The sequence below is a fragment of the Sciurus vulgaris genome (genome assembly GCF_902686455.1).
Source record: "Sciurus vulgaris genome assembly, chromosome: 13".
NCBI lineage: Eukaryota > Metazoa > Chordata > Mammalia > Rodentia > Sciuridae > Sciurus > Sciurus vulgaris.
Window position 1 is genome coordinate 10,903,360 of NC_136474.1, and position 24,569 is coordinate 10,927,928.

General features: G+C 35.2%; 1 protein-coding gene across 3 annotated transcripts in view; it reads left to right on the forward strand.

Moving 5' to 3' along the window:
- LOC306643015 (uncharacterized protein) overlaps positions 1-23,831 on the forward strand; it is a gene marked incomplete at its 5' end in the record, with an annotated part of 116,391 nt that extends 92,560 nt beyond the window's left edge. For 2 of the 3 annotated variants that reach the window (XR_013758773.1, XM_079108937.1), the window contains 2 exons: positions 22,811-22,957; positions 23,475-23,831. Coding sequence is in view for 1 of the 3 variants with exons in the window: in XM_079108937.1 (XP_078965063.1) it covers positions 22,811-22,957; positions 23,475-23,621 (294 nt within the window). The remainder of the gene's footprint in view (positions 1-22,810; positions 22,958-23,474) is intronic. The other variant, XR_013758774.1, reaches the window with a different exon arrangement.
- Between the last annotated feature and the right edge of the window lie 738 nt (positions 23,832-24,569).

The window sequence follows — 24,569 nt, forward strand, 5'->3', positions numbered from 1 at the left end:
ATGCATAATAACAGTTAAAACTATATCTTCCCTTTATGAGAGTGCCTTTCTTCCACATGTTCAACAATACTATTTAACTCTGTGTATATGATGTGATCTTATTTTACATTACCTAATCTCTAAAGATTTTTAGTTTTTTATGATTATGGAACACTTATATATGGTCTATTTAAAGTGAATGTTCAAGTCTCTTGCCTGCTTTTCTTTTTGCAGTCTGTAGTTTTCTTCTTATAATTGTTTGAGTATATATGAGGTAATTAGGTCATGTGTCCTTGAACCATTTAATGGAATCATTTGAGGAATGGAATTTTTATTTTAATACTTTACAATTTATGAATTTAAAAATGTTTTGTGTAATTTTGAAAATAAATAACATTTTTGTTGTTCTTTGTCCCTTTTATGATATGGGAGATTGAAACTGGTGTTCTATTACTGAGCTATACCCTCAGCTCAGCTCTTTTTAAAATTTTATTTTCAGACATATTTTGATAAGTTTCTTGGGTTGGTCATAGACTTGTGATCCTCCTGTCTTAGCCTCTAGAGTACTGGATATTTCTGTTGTGCACCACCATATGCATCCTATCTCACTTTCTTATGTCAACTTTTGGATGCTTTATATTTTCTTTTATATTTAACTTTTCACAATTCTCATATTTATATTTAGTATGTGAAAATGGGTTGTGTGGTATGTGTAAAGCATACAAAAGCATTTCTACTATCATACAAATATCCCCATATTCTAGCGTTTTTCTTTGGAAAGAATGCCATTTTTCCTCTTTCCTACACTACAATCTCTATGATTTAAAACTGTCTAAATAGCAAAAGACTTATTAATAGTTTTGTCTTGATTTCCACCATGTATTAATTTTATCATGAGTCTACCCTGATTGCTTTAACTTTATAACATCATTCTATCGTGGCATTATGGTGTTTTGGTCAGTGGTAGATTTCATGTACAACAGTGGAATGGATATATCAAAAGGCCTCACCACGTAGTAGTCTGTCCCAACTGGATATTTGTCATTACACTCAGGTATTTGGAAAATAGCAGAATCATCTTAGAATGAATTTCACAGAATATATTCACTTCAAGTGAGACATCATCATATATATGCATATATATGCAATTACCTAGCATATAATTGATATAATTTTTACTTATTGAATTATTGAATTTACCAGGGTCTCTCTGAGTTACTAAGTGATTCACTAAGTGATTGAGACTGTCTTTGAACTCTTAATACTCCTCCTGAGTTGTTTGGAATACACACTTGCTCCACTAGATCTGGCTCATTTGCCTTTTAAAAGCACCATCATTGACTTTGGTGATTCTGTGTTATGTTTATTTTCAATATCTTCTAATTTTAATCTTTTGCTTAAGATTTTATTTTATCTACTCTTTTATAAAATTTATTTGTTTCAAACTATTGAGATGAATCATTTGCTAATAAATTCCTAGTCAGTTTTTGGTTTACTAATTTATGTCTCTATATTTCATTTTTAACATCAGCTTTGGATACATCCTACTTTTTTAATAGTCTTATGGAGTTTGAATTGGCACAAATTAACCTGCACATATCTTAAGGGTATATTTTTATCTTGTGGCATATGTACATATTTTTGAAACCAGCACCACAATCAAACAAATTGTTGTGTACATTATTAAAATATGTTCCCAGAGATCACATTCCATTTATGTGTGATCTACAAAATGTATAAATGCATTATACTACCATGTATAAGTAATTAGAGCAAAGAAAATAAATTAAAAATAAAATGTTCCTAAATGTCATTTTAAATCCCTTCTTTTGCTCTTCCTCACAGTCATTCATGTAATAAGTTTGATTTTATTAATCACAGCAAGAACAGGCACACATTAAAATTATAGAGTTTCTTTAATTACCACAAAGGAAAAATAACATGTACTAGTGCTTACATCAAGAAATAGGACATTAATTATGTCCTGAGAATACCTTCATGCCCTCTTCCTCTTAGTACCTCTCCATAATGTCTGATGGCAAGTACTCTCTTACTTTTCTATATAGCACTATTCATCATTTTTAAAAAACAAAGCAAGAAAAAATAAAAGAGAAGCATTATTCCCTCTAAACTTAATAATGCAAAAAGTGGAGGAAAAATTGGAAGCTGTGGGTTTGTTTCTGACCCTGACCCCACCCCAGGCTCCTGCCAGCTGATAGGAGAAGTTGCGAGGTAAATCTAGAGAGGGCTGGAGCAGGATACAAGGCTGGGGGCTGCTATGAAAGACTATGAGAATATAAGTGGTATGAGGGAGCAAAAGAGCAAGTAAGGGGAGATGTACAACTGGTGTCCACAGGAAAGCTCAAATGGAGCAGGCCAGACGGTGTACCAAGGAGAGAATTAGTGGGGAGTGTCAGCATCTAGACAGGTGGAAATGAGAAGGCTGGAGTAAAAAGAATGGAACCTCTTGTGCAGTTCTTCAAGCTACAAGCAGGTAAAATGTTTGCATCCTAGTTTTTTCCTACTCTCGCTTTCCAAGGAGCATTCCATGCCAAACCAATTGGAAGGGTTCTCCTGCTGCCACCCCATTTTCTGATTTCTGCCAATTGGAATTTACTTTATCTTCTTTCTCCTGTTCTTCCTCATCTTCTGCATACTGTTTATTCACCTCTTCATACTCAGCAGGTACTTTTCTCTCCTCGGTCCCCTTCTTAGCCTCCTCTACAACTTCTTTATTTTTCTGTTTCTGTTTTGCTTTATCCTTCAGGTTCTTGGTGCTAATTAGACCACTGCCCTATGATTTTCTCCAAGATGGTTCTGGGGCTCTGTTTGTACTTATGTGAAAACTAGGTCCCATCATCCAGTTTGAAGGGTCCTAGCCTGCAGAGTGTGTTGGCAGCTGGAGAAACTATCCCAGTGGTAAAGTCAGTAGTGTTGGGTTCCGGTTAGATCATTATGTTATAATCATTTTTCCACTTATTTTCTATATAGGGAAATAATTAATGGTTCATAGTATGTGCCTGAGTAGAAAGTACCGTGCCATTTTCCAAAGCAACTTTAATTTTTACCTTACCACAGCAGGTCTGATAATTCCAATCACTTAACTCCTGTGTGACCATTAGTTTTTTGCATGTGTGTGATTGTTTTTCTTTTTTCTTTTTTTTTCCTTCCCAGTGAGTATACAACAGTCTTTTAGCTTGAATTTTAATGTCCTTAAATAGTATTGTTTTGTACTCATATTCATTTTTTTTTTTGCAATTTTAATGTTTCCTCCTTTGTGAAATCTTTTGAAATTTCTCATCTGTGCTGTACTCTGTTGAGATGTCTTTTTCCCCAAAGCAATGTTGACAGTGTGTTTCTCAACCTCTTGTGGTAGATCACAATTGGCAATCACACCCCAAGGGAAGGAGAAACTTCCTTTCATTGTATGGTCAAGCTGAGAACCTCAAGGATTGTACCTTGTTTCTCATCTTTATTATATAGTCTTATAACCTTTTGTGTCAGGTAGGTGTAGGGCAGGAAGGGTCATGAGTATCTTTTAACTTCTCACAGGCAGCTTGGAATTCTGGTGTACAAATCAAATGTTTTATTTTTTTTTCTTTTAAAGGCCTAATATAGAAGTTTACATATTAGTCCAAAATTAAAGACTAGCATCTGACTGTTTTACTCAGATTTTTTTTAATGACCTAAATTCTATACAAGAGCAATTTTAGACAAGGAAGTTTATTATGGGGCTAACAGTTTCAGAAGTCTCATTTCAGAGATGGTTGGCTGCATTCCTCTGGGACTGGGATGAGGCAGAACATCGTGGCAGGAGAGTGTGGTGTATAAAAGTATTTGAGAAGATGGTGTGGGGAAGCAGAGAGTGCTCTCTGCTCAACAAGGATGAAAGATAATTCTTAAAGGCCTGCCCCTTGGGCCCCTTCTCCTGCCATACCCTACTTGCCTGGAGTTACCATTCCATCCCTAACTAAGGCTTATTGCACTGAATAGGCAATACTCTCATAACCTAATCATTTGATATCTAAACCTTCTTGCATTGTCTCATGCATGAACTTTTGGGGGACAACTAATATCCAATCATAGCATTGACATTTACAGGAACCCATGTACCTGTCTCTAGTTCCTGATCTTGATAAGGCTTAAGATAGCCTTCTTTAAATCTGACATCAAAATTCAGGTCCATTGGATTATCTGGAATCCCATATAGGTGACATGTTTACAAAACTCAGCCATTTTAGTGGACACCTCATATCCACATGAGGTGAGGTGTTTTACTGCAGCAATATAGTATTTGAAAATCTGAGTTCATAGTTGGGGTTGGCTATAGACAGATAATCCTCATGTTGAGAAATGATTTCTTAATTCACTCATAACCCTCAGCTAACAATTTTGATAGAATTCTATTAAAAATTACAAAAAATTAAATCTATGGAAGAAAACCCAGCAATACTGGATTGTTACTTTTGTATTGAAGTCCTGTCACTCAAGAGCAGTAATTAGAAATACCTTATCAGAGGAATGCAAAGGAACTCATCTCTTAAACTTGTACTTAATGAATCATTGTTACCTGGCATTACTATTAATAAAGTATATGGATTTGGTAGTATTGGATGAATATCTGAAACTGTTACTTTTAGCTTTCAGATCTTGCCCGAATTAGTATGCATCAGTGGGTTTTAAATTTTTTTTCTTTTTTTTAAACAAAAGATTGGGTTATTGCAGGGTGATTGGCAAATCCAATGAAATCCATCTTTTAAGAACTTGTCCACAAGATATTTCAACCCTATTAATATTTCCTTTTAAGGATATATTGTTTCTTCATGGGGTATTGTTATCTCCTTAAACAAAATATTGTTTGAGAAAATATTTGCCATCCTTCTCAGGGTTGCTTTGAACAATATAGCCTTATTCATTTATTTATTTATTTATTTATTTTGACCTTGGGTTGTACCCATGTATCCATATCCTTTGCACTTCATATTCTTGTTTCTATATTGAGTCAGGGTGTCACTAAGTTGCTTAGGGTCTTGATATTTTGCATAGGGTGGCATTGAAATTGAAATCCTCTTGCCTTCTCCTCCAAAATGGCTGGAATTAGTGGTATGTGTCACTGTGCATGACTCAATCTTTTCTTTAAACTAACTATCACAAATTGATTTTTGTTTTTAAAAATTGTATGTTTTTTATTCTCTTTACATGAAAAATTACTTTAATGTATAAAAAGTTGATATTTTTATATTTGTGCACATAAAATATAAATATATTTGATCCAATTGATTTTATTGTCTTCTTATTTCCATTGCTGTTCTCATTTATAGTAAGTGCCCTCCTCTGATAATTGTTTTAACATTCAAACTCTCTTTTGACCTTAATATTTCCTTAAATATGAATTTCAGTTCAAATGAATTTTGGTAAATATGAACTCTACCATGGATACTTCATAAAGTATCATAAAAATGAATATTATTACTACTAACCACATTATTTTTGATTTTATGACAAGATATAAAAAAATCATAGAGTGTTATGTACACACTTAAAAAAATTTTAAAAAAAGGTTATTATTGAGGCATGCAAGATGGTGTGTTAGCGTGAGGCAGCATTACTCCTAGCTCACTTACCCAGAACACAAGTGGTGAAAATAGTACTTCTCAGACTCCAAGTGAAAAACCTTGAGAATAGAGGGTCAATGCTCTTACTGAACCAGAGACTGTTCAACTCGTTAAATTGATCTAAAAAAGTTACCCTGAGTTTACCAGTCATCATTGGAGAGCTGAACCAGGAGTCATCTTGAGAGTAAACAACAGCCATTCCAATGTATAGTGGTAAACCCAGGTTTGGGAGATTATGACTAGGACTGCGTAAACCTATCTTAGCCTAGCAAAGACAACTAAGATTAACAAACCCAGGGAAAAGAAGAAACCAAGAACATTTCTGCCCAGGTAAACTCCAGTTGGAGAAGTAGGGAGAACCCAACTCTCTCCAATTCTTTGAGTCCTGTGGCTCAAAGGAGCTCATAAGGTCAGCTACAATGAATCAGATATTTGATGTGGTGAGTTTCAGGGCACATAGCTCTCTGATTAACTACATGACTGGTTCTAGGCACTTCCAAGACCACAGCACCCACCTTACCATTGAACCCACCTAGTTTGGTGCATGCTGAGTCCCTGGCTTCCACCCATTATAGTGCCCTATCTGTTGCTGGCACATGCCAGTTTTCTGACATCCAGCCACTCCTGGCTTGCCCTATCTGTCTGGTTGCTGGGACCACAATCTGCCTGGGCTCTTTACCCCAGAGACCCAGTATTCCAAACCCCCAAACCTCATGCCCTGCCCACTGCTTGACCAACTATGCCTGCAATTTCACTGCTTAGTTTATAGCCAAGTGTGCCAGGCTGCAATGTCCCTGCCAGTTCAATCTGACCCAGCCATCTGCATTGCTCTCTGGCCCACAGGCTGGCCCAACCAGTCCAATATTTCACCACCTGAAGTGCCCAGTCCATCACAGATTGACATCTTCCAGACTGTAGAGGAATATCAATTCAACAATGCTAGCAACTCACCACAAAATAAAGCAACTAGAACCTCACTAAAACTAAGTCCCTGCAATCAGGAACTCCACCGATGGGACCTTCTCTCATAGAACCCAATGCAGAGCACACACTGGTAATGGGTGGACAGCTCCTCCCATTTCAACCCTTATCTATCTCACAAGAAGACAAATTTAGAAGTCTTAGAACCCAGCTGGCAACATGGTGAACAACACAATAAAAAGGAAGGGCTTGACAGCCCACACCCCATACCCCCACACTCAGTTCACACCTCAAGAGGAAATAAAATCAGTTGGGGACAGAGAGTAAACACATATGCTCACTATTTGTCCAACATAGTCAAAATGACTCCAAAAGTTCTTAACTTTTCATCCAGGTTTTTCACTCTTTTTTATTTTTAGTTATGTTTTTATTTTGTTTTTGGCGTTTCAATTTACTTGAATATGTACTGATTGGTTCAAGAACACCTATACATGTAAAGACTTGTTACTCTTTCTAGTTTCTAGTCTTTTTGTTGAAGGTTGTTTTTTTTTCATGGCCAGTTTTTTTGAGGGTCAAGGTTTTTGATTAGCATAGTTTGATTTTGTTTTGTATACTTTTTTCCACCACTGTATTCTCTATTTCTCTTTCCCCTCTCCATTTTCTATTGTGAACGACCAAATTCTTTCCCACTCTTCCTTTATATTCTTCTATTTTTGTCTCCCTCTTTCTCATTAACATGACATCCTATGTTACCATTTCATCTGCCCTATTTACCCTTTAAAATTGCACACATTTTGTACTTCCTATCTCCTTTTTCCACATACCAAGTGGATCTTTAATATCTCTTAATGCTACTTGTTGTCTATAATGTCTTCCCTACCACCAATGCCAGAGCAGTAATTAACATGGCAGAAGACATAGACAACACCTATTGTTTGACTTTGTGCCAGACATAATTTATGATTACTTACTTTTTTACTACTGGAAATTGCTGAACCTTCTATTTCTGCATATTATACCAAATATCACTGTAAATGTCAAAATAGGAAATAAGTACCTAATCTGCTGTATATTCTTGGCATAGATTTTTACTCTCATTTGCCTCTGCCCCTACACTGTGAGGTTCTTATAACATATAAGGGCACTATAGACTTATAAAGTATAAACTCTACTGTTTGAGATCCACCCAGATAGATGGATGCACACACCATCAATATGGAAAATGAAGGAAAAAACCATTCCACACAACATAGAATACCTAAACAACAGATTCCATTGACACCATAGAGGAAAGGCCAGAGTTGGAATTCAGAAAGTCCATGGTTCAACTGATCTGAGGTAAAAGATGACAAAATAAATGAATTAAGAGAGGAAATACAAAAATTGAAAGGTAACTTCAATACGGAGATCTAGATCTTGAAGAAAAATCAATTGGAAATTTTCAAAATGAAGGTAGTAACAAACCAAATTAAAAATTCACTGGAAAGCATCACCAACAGACTAGACCACATGGAAGATAGATTATCATGGCTTGAAGACAAAGTATATAATCTTAAAAAAAAAGATTACTACAGATAAAAAATGTTAAAGGACTATGAACAGAAATTTTAAGATAAAGGCTTTGAAATACAGAAATTTTAAGATGAAGGCTCTGAAATACTGCCCAATCTTAACAATAAAACAACATAAGAAAATTTCCAAAAATTTGAAAAACAAAATGAAAAATCAAATGCAGAAAGCACACAGAACTCCAGATACACAAAATTGCAAGAGGCCCATTTCAAGGCACATTATTTTGAAAATATCTAACATACAGAAAATATAATCTTACAAGCAGCAAGAGAAAAAGACTGGTCACATTTTGAGGAAAACCAATGCAAATCTCAGCTGATTTTTTTAACCCAGACCCTAAAAGGTAGAAAGCTTTAGAATACTATATACCAAACTCTAAAGAAAATGGATGCTAACCAAAAATACTATATAAAGAAAATTAAGGTTTGATTAAAAGGTAAGATAAAAAATTTCCATGATAAAATTTAAAAGAATTCACAACTTAAAGCTGACACTACAAAAGATACTCAATAAAATATTCCAAAAATACATGAAGAAAAAAACCAGCAAAATCAGAAACAACACTAGAAGAATACTCAAAGGAGAATGAGTTCAAGTTAAAAACTAGAAATAAACCCAAATGACAAAAAATAAAAAAGCATCTTTCAATAATAACAGTGAACACGAATTCTCTAAATTCATCAAAAAAGGCATAGTCTTGCAGATTGAATTGAAAATTAGACCCTTTGTTATTTCCACAATCACACAGTGCTGGGGACTCAAACCCGGGCCTCGAGCATGCAAGGCAGGCACTCTACCAGAAAAAAAGAAAGAAAGAAAGAAAGAAAGAAAATTAGACCCAATTATATGCTGTCTTCAAAAGACTTATGTATAAAAAATACATCCACAGAATGAAGATGAAAGTTTGGGAAAGTATATTTTCATGTTGTCTTCATAAATAAGCAGGAGTTTCTATTCTCATATCAGATAAATTGGACTTCAAAGCAAAGTTAAACAGAAGAGACAAAGATGGCCATTTTATTGTGCTTAAGGGAATCATACAAGAAGAAATACCAGTCATCAATATTTGTGTTCTGAAAGGAGCAGTTACATATATCAAGCAAACTTTCCCTAACATCAAGAATCAAATAGGCCAAAACACAATAATACTGGGTAGCCTTAACATAATCCTCTCAACATTAGATAAATAATCCAAACAAAAAATAAATAAAGATGCTACACAACTAAAAAAATCTAGACTTAACAGACATATGTAGAATATTTAATTGATCAATGACTAAATATATCTTCGTCTCCACAGCATGTGCAACATTTTGCAAAATACAATTAGAATTCAATATAAGACAAAAAGTAGAAAATACTCAAACACCTGGAGGATAAATCATTGAAAATCGTTTGATTGAATGATGAATGCATTGCAGTATGAATCAGTGGTAAAATAAAAATTGCTTAGAAGTAAATGAGAATAGTGGCACAGCATATCACAGCCTCTGGGCCACTATGAAGGAGGCTGTAAGAGGAAAGTTTATATTATTAAGCTCCTTTAGTAAATAAACAGGAAGACACCAAATAAATAAACTAACATTACATCTCTAGGCCCTAGACAAAGAAGAACAAATCAATAACAATATCAATAGAACCCAGGAAATAAAATAAGAGTCCAACTCAATAAATTTAACCTTATAAAAACAATTTAAAAATCAATGAGAAAAGTTAGTTCTTTGAAACACTGAACAAATTTAATAAAATTTTAGCTCAGGTAAATATAGGAAAGAGGGAACAATGTAAATTTTTAAATTTTTTTATTGTAAACAAATGGGATACATGTTGTTTCTCTGTACATGGAGTAAAGGCATACCATTTGTGTAATCTTAAATTTACATAGGATAATGTTGTTTGATTCATTCTGTTATTTTTTCCTCCCCCCCACCTCTCCCACATCTTTTTTCACTCTATACAGTCCTCCTTCCTTAATTCTTGCAACCCTCCTTAACCCTAACCCTAAATCTAACCCTAACCCTAACGCTAATCCCTCCCACCCCCCATTATACATCATCATCCGCTTACCAGCTAGATCATTTGTCCTTTGGTTTCTTGAGATTGTCTTATTTCACTTAGCATGATATTCTCCAGTTTCATCCATTTGCCTGCAAATGCCATAATTTTATTATTCTGGATAGCTGAATAATATTCCATTGTGTATATATATATATATATATATATATATATATATATATATATACATACATACATGCCACAGTTTCTTTATCCATTCATCAATTGAAGGACATCTAAGTTGGTTCCACAATCTGGCTATGGTGAATTGAGCAACAATGAACATTGATGTGGCTGTATCTCTGTAGTATTCTGATTTTAAGTCCTTTGGGTATAGGCCAAGGGGTGGGATAGTGGGTCAAATGGTGGTTCCATTCCAAGCTTTCTGAGGAATCTCCATACTGCTTTCCAGAGTGGCTGCACTAATTTGCAACCCCACCAGCAATGTATGAGTGTACCTTTTTCCCCACATCCTCGCCAACACCTATTGTTGCTTGTGTTCTTGATAATCGCCATTCTAATTGGGGTGAGATGGAATCTTAGTGTAGTTTTGATTTGCATTTCTCTTACTATGTATGACCTAACCAAACAGAATCAGAAGAATTAGAAAATTTGAAGAGATCAAATTCTAGTAATAAAATTGAAGAAGCCATAAAAAATCTATCAAAAAGAAAAATCTAGGTCTGGATGGATTCTCAGCCAAGTTCTACCAGGTTTTTAAGGAAGAACCAACATCAATCCTCCTCAAATTTTTACACAATATAGAAAAGTAAGGAATACTTTCAAACTAATTCTATGAAACTAATAGCCCCTTGATACCAAATTCAGACAAAGTCACATCAAAGAATAAAAACTTTATTTCAATATCCTTGATGAACATAGATGCAAACAAATTCTTTATTAAATACTGGTAAATTGCATACAAAAACATATTAAAATCAGAGTTCACCATGGTCAATCCCAAGGCTGACATAATTCTAAATGGAGAAACTGAAGTCATTCCCACTAAAAACAGGAAGAGACAAGGATGTCCTCATTTACCAATTTTGTTCAACATACTCCTTGAAACCCTGGCTAGAGCAATTAAGCTAAAGACAGAAATTAAAGTGATATGAGTAGGAAAAAAAGTGTTCAAATTAGTCCCAAAATTTCAAATGGTAACTTTCTAGAATTCATGAAGAAATTCAGCAAAGTAGTGGCATACAAAATTAATACCCATAAATCAACTGAATTTCTATACATCAATAATGAAACAGCTGAAATAGAAATTAGAAGAACTATTCTATTCACAATAGCCTCCAAAAAAATAAATAAATAAATAAACTACTTATGTATCAATCTAATAAAGAGGTGAAGTACCTCTACAATGAAAATCAGTGAATAGAGCTATAGTTAAAAAAACTAAATAGGCATGAAAACAAATGGCACAGAATTGAAGATGCATAGATTAATTCCACATAAATAGAGTTACCTCATATTAGACAAAGGTGTTAAAAATGCACACTGGAGAAAAGATGGCCTTTTCAACAAATGGTCCTGGGAAAACTAAAATTCCAAATGTAATATAATAAAAGTTAATACCTATTTTTCACCCTGCACAAAACTTAACACTAAGTAAATCAAAGACCTAGAAATTTTATTAGAAACACAGAACCTACTAGAAGAGCAGTTAGGCCCAGACCTTCAACACATTGTACAGGAAATGGTTTCCTGAATAAGACTCTTAAAAAAATACTAATAAATTAGATGGGACCAAACTAAATACCATTACAGCAAAAGAAACATGAAGACAAAACCTACAGAATGGGAGAAGAATTTTGCTTCCTGTATAGTCAATTTCTAGGATGTACAAAGAATTCAAAAATCTCTCTCTCTCTCTCTCTCTCTCTCTCTCTCTCTCTCTCTCTCTCACACACACACACACACACACACACAATCAATAAAGGGACAAAGGAACTGAACAGACCTTTCACAAAGAATAGAGAAATAATCAACAAATATTTCAAAAATTGTTCAACATCTTTAGATATTAGAGGAATACAAATTAAAAGTGCCCTGAGATTCCATCTCAATCTGTTCAGTATGGTTTAGTATCAAGAATATAAGTAACACATGTTCATGAGGATATGCAGAAAACAGAATCCTCACACATTGCTGGTGGGACTGTTGTAACCCTTCTGGAAAGGAGTATGGATGTCCTTGAAGAAATGTATCCATCATTAAAAAAAGCGAACCCACTCCTTAATAAATACCCAAAGGACATTAAACTCTGCATGCTACAGTGACACAGTCACATTAATATTTACAGCAGTACAATTTAAAATAGCTAAGTTATGAAAGCAATATAGGTCCTCTTCAACAAATGAATGGATAAAGAAATTGGGGCATATATACACAATGCATTGTTAATCAGCCATAAAGAAGAATGACTCCATGACTTTTACAAGTAAATGCATGGAGCTGAAGAATATTATGCTAAGTGAGATAAACCAATTCCCAAATCCAAAGGTTGAATTTTTTGCTGATACGTAAAATCTAAACCACATAAAGTGGGGAGGGTAAGAAAAGTTCGTAAGATTAGACAATGGTGAAAAAAGAAGGGAGAAGGATAGAAATAGACAGTAGAAAAAAAGTAACATTATTTTCCTGTGCATACATATAAAAATACAAGTTTCACCATTATGCAAACCCACAAGACAATTGTCATTCTAATTAGAATAGAATATATCCTATGCTTCTATAACTTCATGAAAATGGATTCTACTGTCATGTAGAACTAAGAACCAATAGAATCGTGAGCAGAGTTTTTTCCCTTCTAGATATTACATTGCTTATGAATTAAAATGCTTTAGATTTATGCATGTTTATTTTCTATTCTGCTATTTTGGTGAATTCATTTATTAGGTCTAGAAGTTTTCTGGTGGAGTTTTTTGGATCTTCTAAATATAGAATCATATCATTGACAATTAGTGATACTTTTAGTTCTTCTTTTCCTCTTTGAGTCCATTTAATTTCTTTGGTCTGTCTAATTGCTCTGGCTAGTATTTCAAGGATGATTTTGAACAGAAGTGGTGAAAGAGGGTATCCCTGTCCTGTACCAGTTTTTAAAGGGAATGTTTCAGTTTTTCTCCATTAAGAATGCTGTTGGGTGTGGGCTTAGCATAAGTAGCCTTTACAATGTTGAGGTATGTTACTACTGTCCCTATGTTTCCTATTGCTTTGAGTATGAAGGAGTATTGTGTTTTGTCAAACACTTACTGTGCATCTATTGAAATAATTATATGTCTCTTTACCTTAAGTCTATTGAAGTGATGAATTACATTTATTGATTTCCAGTTGTTCAACCATCCTTGCATCCCTGAAATGAACCCCACTTGATCATGGTGCACTATCGTCTCATGTGTTTTTTATGTGATTTGCTAAAATTTTGTTAAGGATTTTTGCATCTATATTCATCAGAGATATCAGACTAAAATTTTCTTTGATTGATGTGTCTTTGCCTTGTTTTGATATCAGAGTGATACTGCTTCATAGAATGAGTTTGGAAGGGTTCCCTCCTTTTATATTTCCTGCAATACTACAAGGAATATTGGCATGAGTTCTTGTTTGAAGGTCTTATAGAACTCACCTAAGAATAAATCTGGTACTGGGCTTTTCCTGGTTCAAAGGGTTTTGATGACTTCTATTTCATTGCTTGAAAATGATCTGTTTAAATCATGTATGTCCTTCAGGTTTAGTTTGGGATGATCATATGTCTCTAGAAATTTGTCAATATCTTCAATAATTTCTATTTTGTTGGAGTATAGATTTTCAAAGTAGCTTTTCATTATGTTATGTATTTCAGTGGTGTCTGTCATGATATTTCCTTTTTCAACACCAATTTTTGTTATTGAGTTTCCTCTCTCCTTTGTTAGTGTGGTTAGGGGTTTATCTATTTTGTTTACTTTTTCAAAAAACCAACTTTTTGTTTTTGTCAATTTTTGAATTGTTTCCTTTGTTTCTATTCCATTGACTTCAGCTCTGATTTCAATTATAATCTGTCCTCTACTACTTTTGATTTTGTCATGTTCTTTTCTAGTGCTTTTGAGATGTAAGATAGGTCATTTAGTTGTGACTTTTTTATTATTTTCTTGGATGAGCTCCATGTAATGAATTTTCTTCTTAGTACTATTTTCATTGTGTCCCAGAGGTTTTGATAGCTCTATGATCAATCTCATTTACCTGTATGAATATTTTTTATTTCCTTCTTGATGTTTTTCTTTTACCTACACTTCATTCAGTAGCATATTATTTAGTCTGTAGGTGTTGGAGTAGTTTCTGGTTTTTATTTTGTCATTGATTTCTAATTTCATTCCATTACGATCTGAGAGAATGCAAGGTAGTATCTCTTTTTTTTTTTTTTTTTTTTTTTTTTTTGCATTTGCTAAGGGCTGCTTTGTGGCATAACATATGGTCTCTTTTAGAGAAGAATCCATGTGCTGCTGTGAGAAAGTGTATTCACTTGTTGATGGATCGAATATTCTATACATGTCTGTTAAGTCTAAGTGATTGATAGTTTTATTGAATTCTATGTTTTCTTTGTTTAGATTTAGTTTGAGAGATCTATCCAGTGGTGATACTGGTGAGTTAAAGTCACACAGAATTATTGTTTTGGTCTCTTTCATTCCTAAAATTGAGAAGGGTTTGTTTGATGTGCATGGATGCACCATTGTTTGGGGCATAAATATTTACGATTATTATGTCTTCCTGATTTATGTTTCCCTTAAATAGCATGAAAATTTCCTTTTTTATCCCTCCAGACTAAGACTTGAAGTCCATCTATCTGATATGAGAATGAAACCCCTTATTTTACTGAGGCCCGTGTGTGGTAGGTTTTTTCCCACCCCTTTTATCTTTAGTCTGCAGATGTCCTTTCTATGAGATGAGTCTCGTGCAGGCAGCATATTGTTGGGTCTTTTTGTTTCTTTAATCCAATCTGCCAACCTATCTCTTTTGATGATGACTTTAGGTCATTAACATTCAGGGTTATTATTGATATATGATTTGTAGTTCCAGTCATTTGGGTTAATTTTTGGTTTTTAACTTGAGTTAATATCTCCTTTGATTGGTTTATCCTTTAAGGTAATTCCTCCCTTTGCTGACCTACATTGCTGTTTTCCATTTCCTCCACATGGAATATTTTGCTGAGAATATTCTGTAGCACAGGCTTTCTATTTGTACATTCTTTTACTTTAGTTTATCATGGAAGGAATTTCATCTTCAAATCTGAAGGTAACTTTTGCTAGGTATAGGATTCTTTGTTGGCAACTATGTTCTTTCACAACTTGAAATATGTTGTTCCAGGCCCTTCTAACTCTTAGGGTCCAATCTGGGAAATCTGCTGATATCCATATTGGTTTCCCCCTATATATAGTCTGATGCTTTTCTCTTGTAGCTTTCAAAATTCTTTCTTTATTTTGTATACGAGGCATATTCATTATAATGTGCCTTTGTGTGGATCTGTTGTAATTTTTGTTCATCTGGTGTTTTATATCTCTCTTCCATTTGATTTTCCATTTCATTCTTCAGGTTTGCAGAATTTTTTTCTTTTGATAATTTATGGTGATTTGAGTTTATTGAATATCTTTTTCAGTTTAATGATACATACATAGATTCTTTAGATATATGAATGTTAGATCTTGCTTTATAACTGAGTTTTAAGTTTCTTCACCATACACTGAATATTATTAATTATGAAAATATTGTATTTTCACTATTGCATTTCTTTTTATTTTTTTAATTATTTTTATTGTAAACATGTGGGATACATCTTGTTTTTCTGTTTGTACATGAAGTAGAGGCATACACTTGTGTACTAATACATTTACCTTGTATAATAATTTTTTTATTCATTCTGTTATTTTTTCTTCCCCCCACCCCTTCCACCCTCTTTTCCCTCTATACAGTCTCTCTTTCCTCCATTCTTGCCCCCCTCTCACCCCCATATGTGTCATCATCCATTATCAGTGAGATCATTTGTCCTCTTTTTTTTGAGACGGCTTACCTCACAGGAGCATGATTATTCTCTAATTTCATCCTTTGCCTGCAAATGCCATATTTTATTATTTTTTGTGGCTGAGTAATATTTCATTATATATATATATATAATGAAAATATATATATCCACCGTTTTGTTTATTCACTCATCAATTGAAGGGCAATCTAGGTTGGTTTCCACAATTCTGGCTAGTGTGAATGAGCAGCTATGAATATTGATGTGGCTGCATCTTTGTACTATTCTGCTTTAAAGCTCCTTGGGTATAGGTGGAGGAGTGGGATAGCTGGGGTCAGATGGTATTTCTATTCAAGTTTTCTAAGAAATCTCCATACTGCTTTCCAGAGTGGCTGCAGTAATGTACAATCCCACCACCAATGTATGAGTGTACATTTTTCCCCACATCTTCGCTAACAACCTATTGTTGCTTGTATTCTGATAATCACCATTCTAGTTAGGGTGAAATGAATCTTGAGGTAGTTTTGATTTGCATTTCTCTTATTACTGAAGATGTTGAACATTTTTTCATCTATCTGTTGACTGCTTGTAGATCTTCTTCTGTGAAGTGTCTGTTCATTTCCTTAGCCCATTGTTGATTGGGTTTATTGTATTCTTGTGTAGAGTTTTTTGAGTTCTTTATATATTCTGGAAATTATGTGCTCTATCTGAAGTGTGGAGTGGCAAGATATTCTCCCACTCTGTAGGCTCTCTCTTCACATTGTTGATAGCTTTCTTTGCTGAGAGAAAACTCAACAAGTTGAAGGTTTGGACCTACTTTTTCTTGTATATATCTGCAGGGTCTCTGGTCTGATTCGAGGTCCTTGATCCATTTTGAGTTGAGTTTTGTTGGAGGGTGAGAGATACGGATTAGTGTCCTTCTGTTGCATAAGGTTTTCCATTTTTCCCAGCACCATTTGTTGAAGAGCTATCTTTTCTCCATTGCATATTTCTTGGAACCTTTGTCTAGTATGAGGAAATTGTATTAATTTGGGTTTGTGTCCATGTCCTCTATTCTGTACCATTGATTCTACCTGTCTATTTTGGTACCAATACCATGCCATTTTTGTTACTATTACTTTGTAGTATAGTTGAAGTTCTGGTATTGTGATACCCCCTGCTTCACTCTGCCCGTAAGGATTGCTTTAGCTTTTCTGGGTTTCTTATTCTTCCAGATGAATTTCATGATTGCTTACACTATTTCTGAGAGGTACATCATTGGGTTTTTAATTGGAATTGCACTGAATATGTATACTTTTGATAGTATGGCCATTTTGACAATATTAATTCTGCCTATCCAAGAACATGGGAGATCTTTCCATCTTCTAAGATTTCTTTAATTTCTTTCTTTAGTGTTCTGTAGTTTTCATCGTAAAGGTCTTTCACTTCTTTTGTTAGATTGATTCCCAAGTATTTTTTTTTAAGCTATTGTGAATGGAGTAGTTTTCCTAACTTCTGTTCTGGAAGATTCATCACTTATGTATAAAAATGCATTATAATGTGTGAACATTGATTTTATATCCTGCTACTTTTACTGAATTCACTTATGAGTTCTAAACTTATTTGGTGGAATTTTCTGGTTGCTCTAATATATAATCATGTCATCAGCAAACAGGGATATTTTGAGTTCTTCTTTTCCTATTCCATATCCCTTTATTTCCTTGGTCTGTCTAATTTCTCTGGCTAGAGTTTTGAGGAAAATGTTTGAATAGAATTGGTGAAGAAGGATCTGCCCCTGCCTTGTTTGAGGTTTTAGGGGAAATTATTTCAGTGTTTCACCATTTAGAATGATATTGGCCATGGGTTAGCATAGATGGCCTTTACAATGTTAAAGAATTTTACACTATCCCTATTTTTTCTAGACTTTTGAGCATGAAGGGATGCTGTATTTTATCAATGCTTTTTCTGCATCTATCAAAATAATTAGTGATTTTTGGCTTTAAGTCTATTGATGCGGTGAATTACATTTATTGATTTCCGAATGTTGATCCAACCTTGCATCCCTGGGATAAAACCCACTGATGTGGTGCACTATCTTTTTAATATATTTTTGTATGCCAATTTGCTATGATTTTGTTTAGAATTTTTGCATCAATATTCATTAAGGATATTGGTCTAAAATTTTCTTTCCTCCATGTGTCTCTGTCTGGTTTAGTTATCAGGGTGATACTGGCTACATAGAATGAGTTTTGGAGGGTTCTCTCCTCTTCTATACATGAAATACTTTGAGAAGTTTTGGAATGAGCTCTTTAAAGGTTTTGTAGAACTCGACTGAGAACCATCTGGTCCCGGACTTTTCTTTGTTGGTAGGGTTTTGATGACTTCTATTTCATTACTTGAAATTGCATCTGTTTCAATTGTGTATTTCCTCCTGGTTTCAATTAGGTAATTCATATGTCGCTAGAAACTTGTGATGTCTTCAAGGTTTTCTGTTTTGTTGGAGTACAGATTTTCAAAATAGCTTCTAATTAGGTTTTGTATTTCACTCGTGTTTGTTGTGATATTTCCATGCTCATTCCAAATTTTAGTAATTGAGTTTTCTCTCCACTTTTGTTTGTTAATGTGGCTAAGTGTTTATCAATTTTGTTTATTTTTTCAAACAACCAACTATTATTTTGTCAATTTTTTTAGTTTCTTTTGTTTCAATTTCATTCATTTCAATTCTGATTTTAACTTTTTCCTGTCTTCTTCTACTTTTGTTGTTGCTCCTTTCTTCTTTTTCTAGCATTTTGAGCTGTAGTGGTCGGTCATTTCTTTGTTGATTTTTTTTCTTCTTTTATTGAATGCACTCCATGAAGGAAATTTTCCTCTAAGTAGTGCTTTCATAGTGTCCCAGATATTTTCATATGATGTTTCTTTGTTCTTGTTTACCTCTAAGAATTTTTAAATTTCCCTCCTGATGTCTTCTGTTATCCATTCATCATACAATAGTGTATTATTTAATCTCCAGGTGTTGGAGTAGTTTCTGATTTATACTCTGTCATTTTTTTTCTAATTTCCATCCATTATCATATGATAGAATACAAGGTAGTATCTCTGTCTTCTTGTATTTGCTAACAATAGCTTTGTGGCATAACACATGGTCTATTTTTAGGGAAGGATTTCATGTTCTGATGAGAAGAAAGTATACTCACTCTTTGTTGGATTTTATATTGTATATAGTCTATATATGTCATTAAGTCTAAATTATTGATTGTGTTATTGAGATCTATGGTTCTTTGTTCAATTTTTATTTGGAGGATGTGTCCAGTGGTGAGAGAGGTGTGTTAAAATCACCTAGTATTATCTGTCGTGGTCTATTTGATCTCTGGAATTGAGAAGAATTTGTTAGACATATATGGATGAGCAAACAGTTTGAGGCATAAGTATTTATGATTGTTATGTCTTACTGATTCATTCTTCCCTTAAGCAGTATGAAATGCCCTCTTCTATCCCTTGTAATTTTGGCTTGAAGTCCACATTATCTGATATGAAGATGGATACTCCAGCTTTTTTGCTGAGTCCATGTGCATGGTATGTTTTTTTCCCATCCTTTCACTTAGTCTGTGGGTATCTCTTTCTTTGAGGTGAGTCTCTTGCAGGCACCATATGTTGGAGATTTCTTTTTATTCCAATCTGCCAGTCTATGTCTTTTGATTGATGTGTTCAGGTCATTAACATTTAGGTTTATTTTTAAGAAATGATTTGTATTTCCAGTCATTTGGCTCATTTTTGTTTTTTGACACGATTTTTGTTTCTCCATTTGGCTATTCCTTTAAGATAGTTCTTCCCTTTACTGATTTGCATCGTTGTTTTTCATCTCTTCCTCCTAGAATATTTTGCTGAGTATGTTCTGTAATGCTGGCTTTCTTTTTGTATATTATTTAACTTTTTGTTTATCTTGGAAGAAATTTATTTTGTCATCAAATCTTAGGTAAGATTGGCTGATTATAAGATTCTTGGTTGGCATCCGTTTTCTTTCAGGGCTTGAATAATGTTGTTCCAGGCCTTTCTAGCTTTTAGAGTCTGGAATGAAAAATGTGCTGATATCCGTATTGGTTTCCCCCTGAATGTAATTTGATTCTTTTCTCTTGCAGCCTTTACAATTGTGTCTTTATTTTGTATGTTAGGGATTTTCATTATAATGTGTCTTGGTGTGGCTCTGTTGTAATTTTGTGCATTTGGAGTCCTATAAGCCTCTTGTATGTGTTTTCCATTTATTCTTCAGATTTGGGAAATTTTCTGATATTTTTTTTCATTCAATAGATGGATTATTCACTCCTTTCGTTTGTTCTCTGTGCCTTCCTCAATCCCAATAATTCTTAAATTTGGTCTTTTTATGATATCCCATAGTTCTTGTAGATTCTGTTCATGATTTCTTACCATCTCTTTCTTTGGTCAACTTTTGTTTCAAGATTAAATATTTTGTTTTCAATGATTGAGCTTCTGTCTTCCAGGTGTTCTATCCTATTGGTTATGCTTTCTATGGAGTTTTTAACTTGGTTTATTGTTTACTTTATTTCAAGGATTTCTGTTTTGCTTTTTTTCAGTATCTCTCTATTGACATAATATTTTGCTTTCTGTATTTGCTCTTTTAATTGTTGATTGGTGTGGTCATTCAATGCCTGCATTTGCTCTTTCTTCTCATCTCTTGCTTCCCTGGTCATTTCAATCATGTACATTCTGAACTTCGTTCTGACATTTCTTCTGCCATGCTGCGATGGATTTTATTGCTGTACCATCTAGGTTTGTTTGGGACATTTTCATTTCATTTTCTCATATTGCTCAGGTATCTACCTGTCTAGTAGTGCAACTCTGAAATATTGTAGATTTCCTCTATTGACTAATATTGTCTCTGTAGATTTCCAATAACTCACCTCTTAGCCTTCAGTACCCTGAAGTCTTGTAGCAACTTGATAATGTGGTGCTCCACAAGGAAGCTGCCCCTCTAGGTGTGGTGGCCTTTAGGTAGGGTATTTTCCCTCTCAGTGGGTAGAGGTGCCTCCACTTGTGACAGATGATCCCTCCAAGGGGGACTAGACTGCAGACTGGGGCACGTCTGATTCTGGGCCTGTGTCTCTGGTTCTACTGCCCTGGTGGGAAAACTTCACCCAGTGGGAAGACTCACCCACTGGAAAAGTTTTGCTGCAAAGCTCTCCTCTGAGAAGTTCCCTTCGGTCCAGAAGTACCACCGGGACTGGGCAGCCCTTCTCTGTGACTTTCCCAGGGATTCTGACCTACCACCAGGGCTGAAGAGCCTGGCCCTGTGAGGGAATCCCCTCACTGAGAGGCCCTCCTCTGCTAAGTTCTTTGGGGACCAGAGCTACCACCTGCTCCCTCAGACCCTCACTGTGCGTCGATGTGTCTTGTGGTGCAGCCCTCCTCTGCAATGCTCCTGGTTGACTGGGTTCACAGCTTCAGCAGGGGAGTCTCACTGGGCCACTCTACTCCCATGAAGTTCCCTGTGTTTCCGGACTACTGCCCCATCTGGGGAGCCCACCCAGTGGGAAAGACTCACCTGGTGGCTCTGAGTTGGTCCCGAGTCTCACAATACCTCCCCTTTTGAGTTCCTGGGTCTTGTCAAAGGTCCTCTAGTCTCCTGTAGGTGTCTCAGTAAAGGAGCTGCCCTTCCAATGATGATGGCCATGCCCTCAGGAATATTCAAAATTTATTAATTTATTTAATTTATTAATAATTATTTTAATTTATAGGCCTGCACCAGCTTATAAAGAAGCCTCTGGCTAGCTCCATAATGCAGGTGGGAGGGCTCGTCTGCCGGCTTGCTCTGGATGGCAACAGACCTTGGTGTGTTGGTCAGGCGAGGTCACTCAGTGATGTCCCCAACCTCGATGCAGGCGTCAGGCAGGGTCACTCAGTGATGGCGTCTGACTTTGGCCTGGTGGTTGGGCAGGTTCGCTGCCCTCCGCCTAGCTCTGCAATGTGGGATGATTGGGTGCCCACTGGCTAGCTCTGTGATGCAGGTGGCTTGACTCACCTGCCCGCTTGCTCCACAACTGCGACCTACCAGTGATGGTTCCCAACCTTGATGCAGGGGTCAGGCCACGGAATTTTTTAATACCAGGTCATTGAATAGGTTGTTCATTTCTTTGGTTTGTATCTCTGTGCCTTCCTCAATCCCAATAATTCTTAAATTTGGTCTTTTCGTGGTGTTCCAGAGTTCTTGGAGGTGTTGTTCATGATTTCTTACCATCTTCTCTCTTTGATTAAATTTGTTTTCAAGATTAAATATATTATATTCATTATCAGGTTTTTTCTTCTAAGTGACCTAGTCTGTTGGTGATACTATACATTGAGATTTTTAATTTATGTTTTTATTTCCTTTATTTCAAGGATTTTTTATTTTGTGGGGGGAATCTCTATCTCTTTGTTGAAGTGACCTTTTTCTTCCTGCATTTGCTCTTTCAACTGCTTATTGGAGTGATCATTCGTTGCCTGCATTTGCTCTTCTATTTCTTCCCTTGCTTCATAAATCATTTTAAAAGAAGTTAGTTGTTAGCATGACATAAGGGAGAAAAAGACTCAGAAAACAGATAAATAAAAGGAAAATAGAGCCAGAAAAGTAAAGAAACAAAAACTTACAATTTTTCAAAATAGGAGAAAAAAACCCTGCACTATAACTGTTATGTATTATTCAAAGTTCCCATTCTTCAGTAGCCTGCTGCATGAGAAGTACATGACAATGAGATTCCAGTTTCCAGCAGATGTCTCAGGATGGGATTTGCCCCACCTAAAGATGGAAGCTTCCACTTCTGGGATAATCCAAGATGGCCACTCTGGCTTACAAGTATGTTGACAAAAGGGGAGCTGCAGCTCAGGGCATGGGTGTGGTTGGCCAGTTGTCCTAGAGACAGGGTGTGGTTGGATGGAAGGGAGCAGAGTGTGGTCTGTCTGTTTAGGAGTTCCAGATGTGGAGTGTGGTCAGTTGGTCTGGGAGTTCCGGTGTCAGGGTGCAATCAATTGGGCTGAGGGGTCCTGGAGTTGGGGCTTTGTCAGTCCATCCACAGGTCCTACCGGTCCTGACTATTGCCTCAAAATTGTGGCAGCCACATATAACAAAACCTGTGGGTACTGTACAGTGAACTTCCAGGCAACAGCAGCAACTGGCAATCCCTTGGTGGTCTGCAGTTGGTCTGTAAGTTAACAATAGACAATTACCTCTTCAACAGAGGTTCTCTGGGCGGTCCAAGGCCTGATGCATTGAAAGCCTCCTCCAGTTGATTCACTGTCCACAACCACTGTCAGATGAAATTTGGGCTGCTACATTCTCCTCTGTACTATTTATTTACCTATTCTTATTTCAGGAACTGTTAACATTCAGGGATGTGGCCATTGATTTCACTGAAGAGGAGTGGAAATGCCTTCAGCCATCTGAACAAAACTTATATAGAGATGTGATGTTAGAGAATTACAGAAACTTGGAATTCCTGGGTATGCATAACTTCCCTTGACAATTTTTAATTAATTATGATTATTTAATTTTCTTCCCTTGATGAATATCTTCTGGGAACTTCTCTATAAGAATGAGTTTCAGATTTGTGCTTTCAAGAAAAACAGGGCATTTTGGTATAAATAAAATGTTAATGACATTCCTTTTAGTATTTAATCTCTCCATTTCTTGGTATGTCATATATCCTTCACTTTAGAAAAGTGATACTGAGAGTAATGGTATAAAATATTGTGGCCTATACTTAAAGAAGACACAATTGAGAGGCCCAAAGTTTAAGGAAGAAGTCAAACTTTAAAATGTTGATGGAGAAGTTTTCTTGCAGAGAAGATTTTTCAGAAGCTTAGATTATTTCTCCTGTTATAATTGCATATATACTGCCCTATGTTTATCATGTTTTAAAAATCTTAAAATCTTCTGTGTGTTTACAGTAATGTCCCAGGTCATTTAAATTATCCACCCAACTCCCCTTTGCTAGGGAATGACAGCATGATCTAAAATATTTTGATTTTTGTGGGTTTCCAGGTGATAATATGCCCATTTTTGGAAAATTCTAGGTCAAGCCATTTTAATAAATTAATATCCTAAAGCAGTTTAATATTATTCATACATTTATTCACTAAAATTCACTTACATGTGCTCTTTATAAATAAATACTTGTTATGAATGTTCTGTGAAGTGAAAGCCAAGTTTCACAATGAATGCTCTTTTGTGGTATGTAGTGATAGTTGTAGATTGTAGTTATATGAAAGCATTTGTAAATAATATATCCATGATTGGTTAAATTTTTCTTTCCTTTATCCTTTTATTTTATGAACTACATTTTATGTTGTAGGAGAGGTTTTCTCACTTCATGTAACACTTTTATTTTTGTCTATATTTTAGGAATATATGACAATTTCCATTACTTCACAAATTAGGACACTGTTGGAATTAAGATATGCTTATTCTT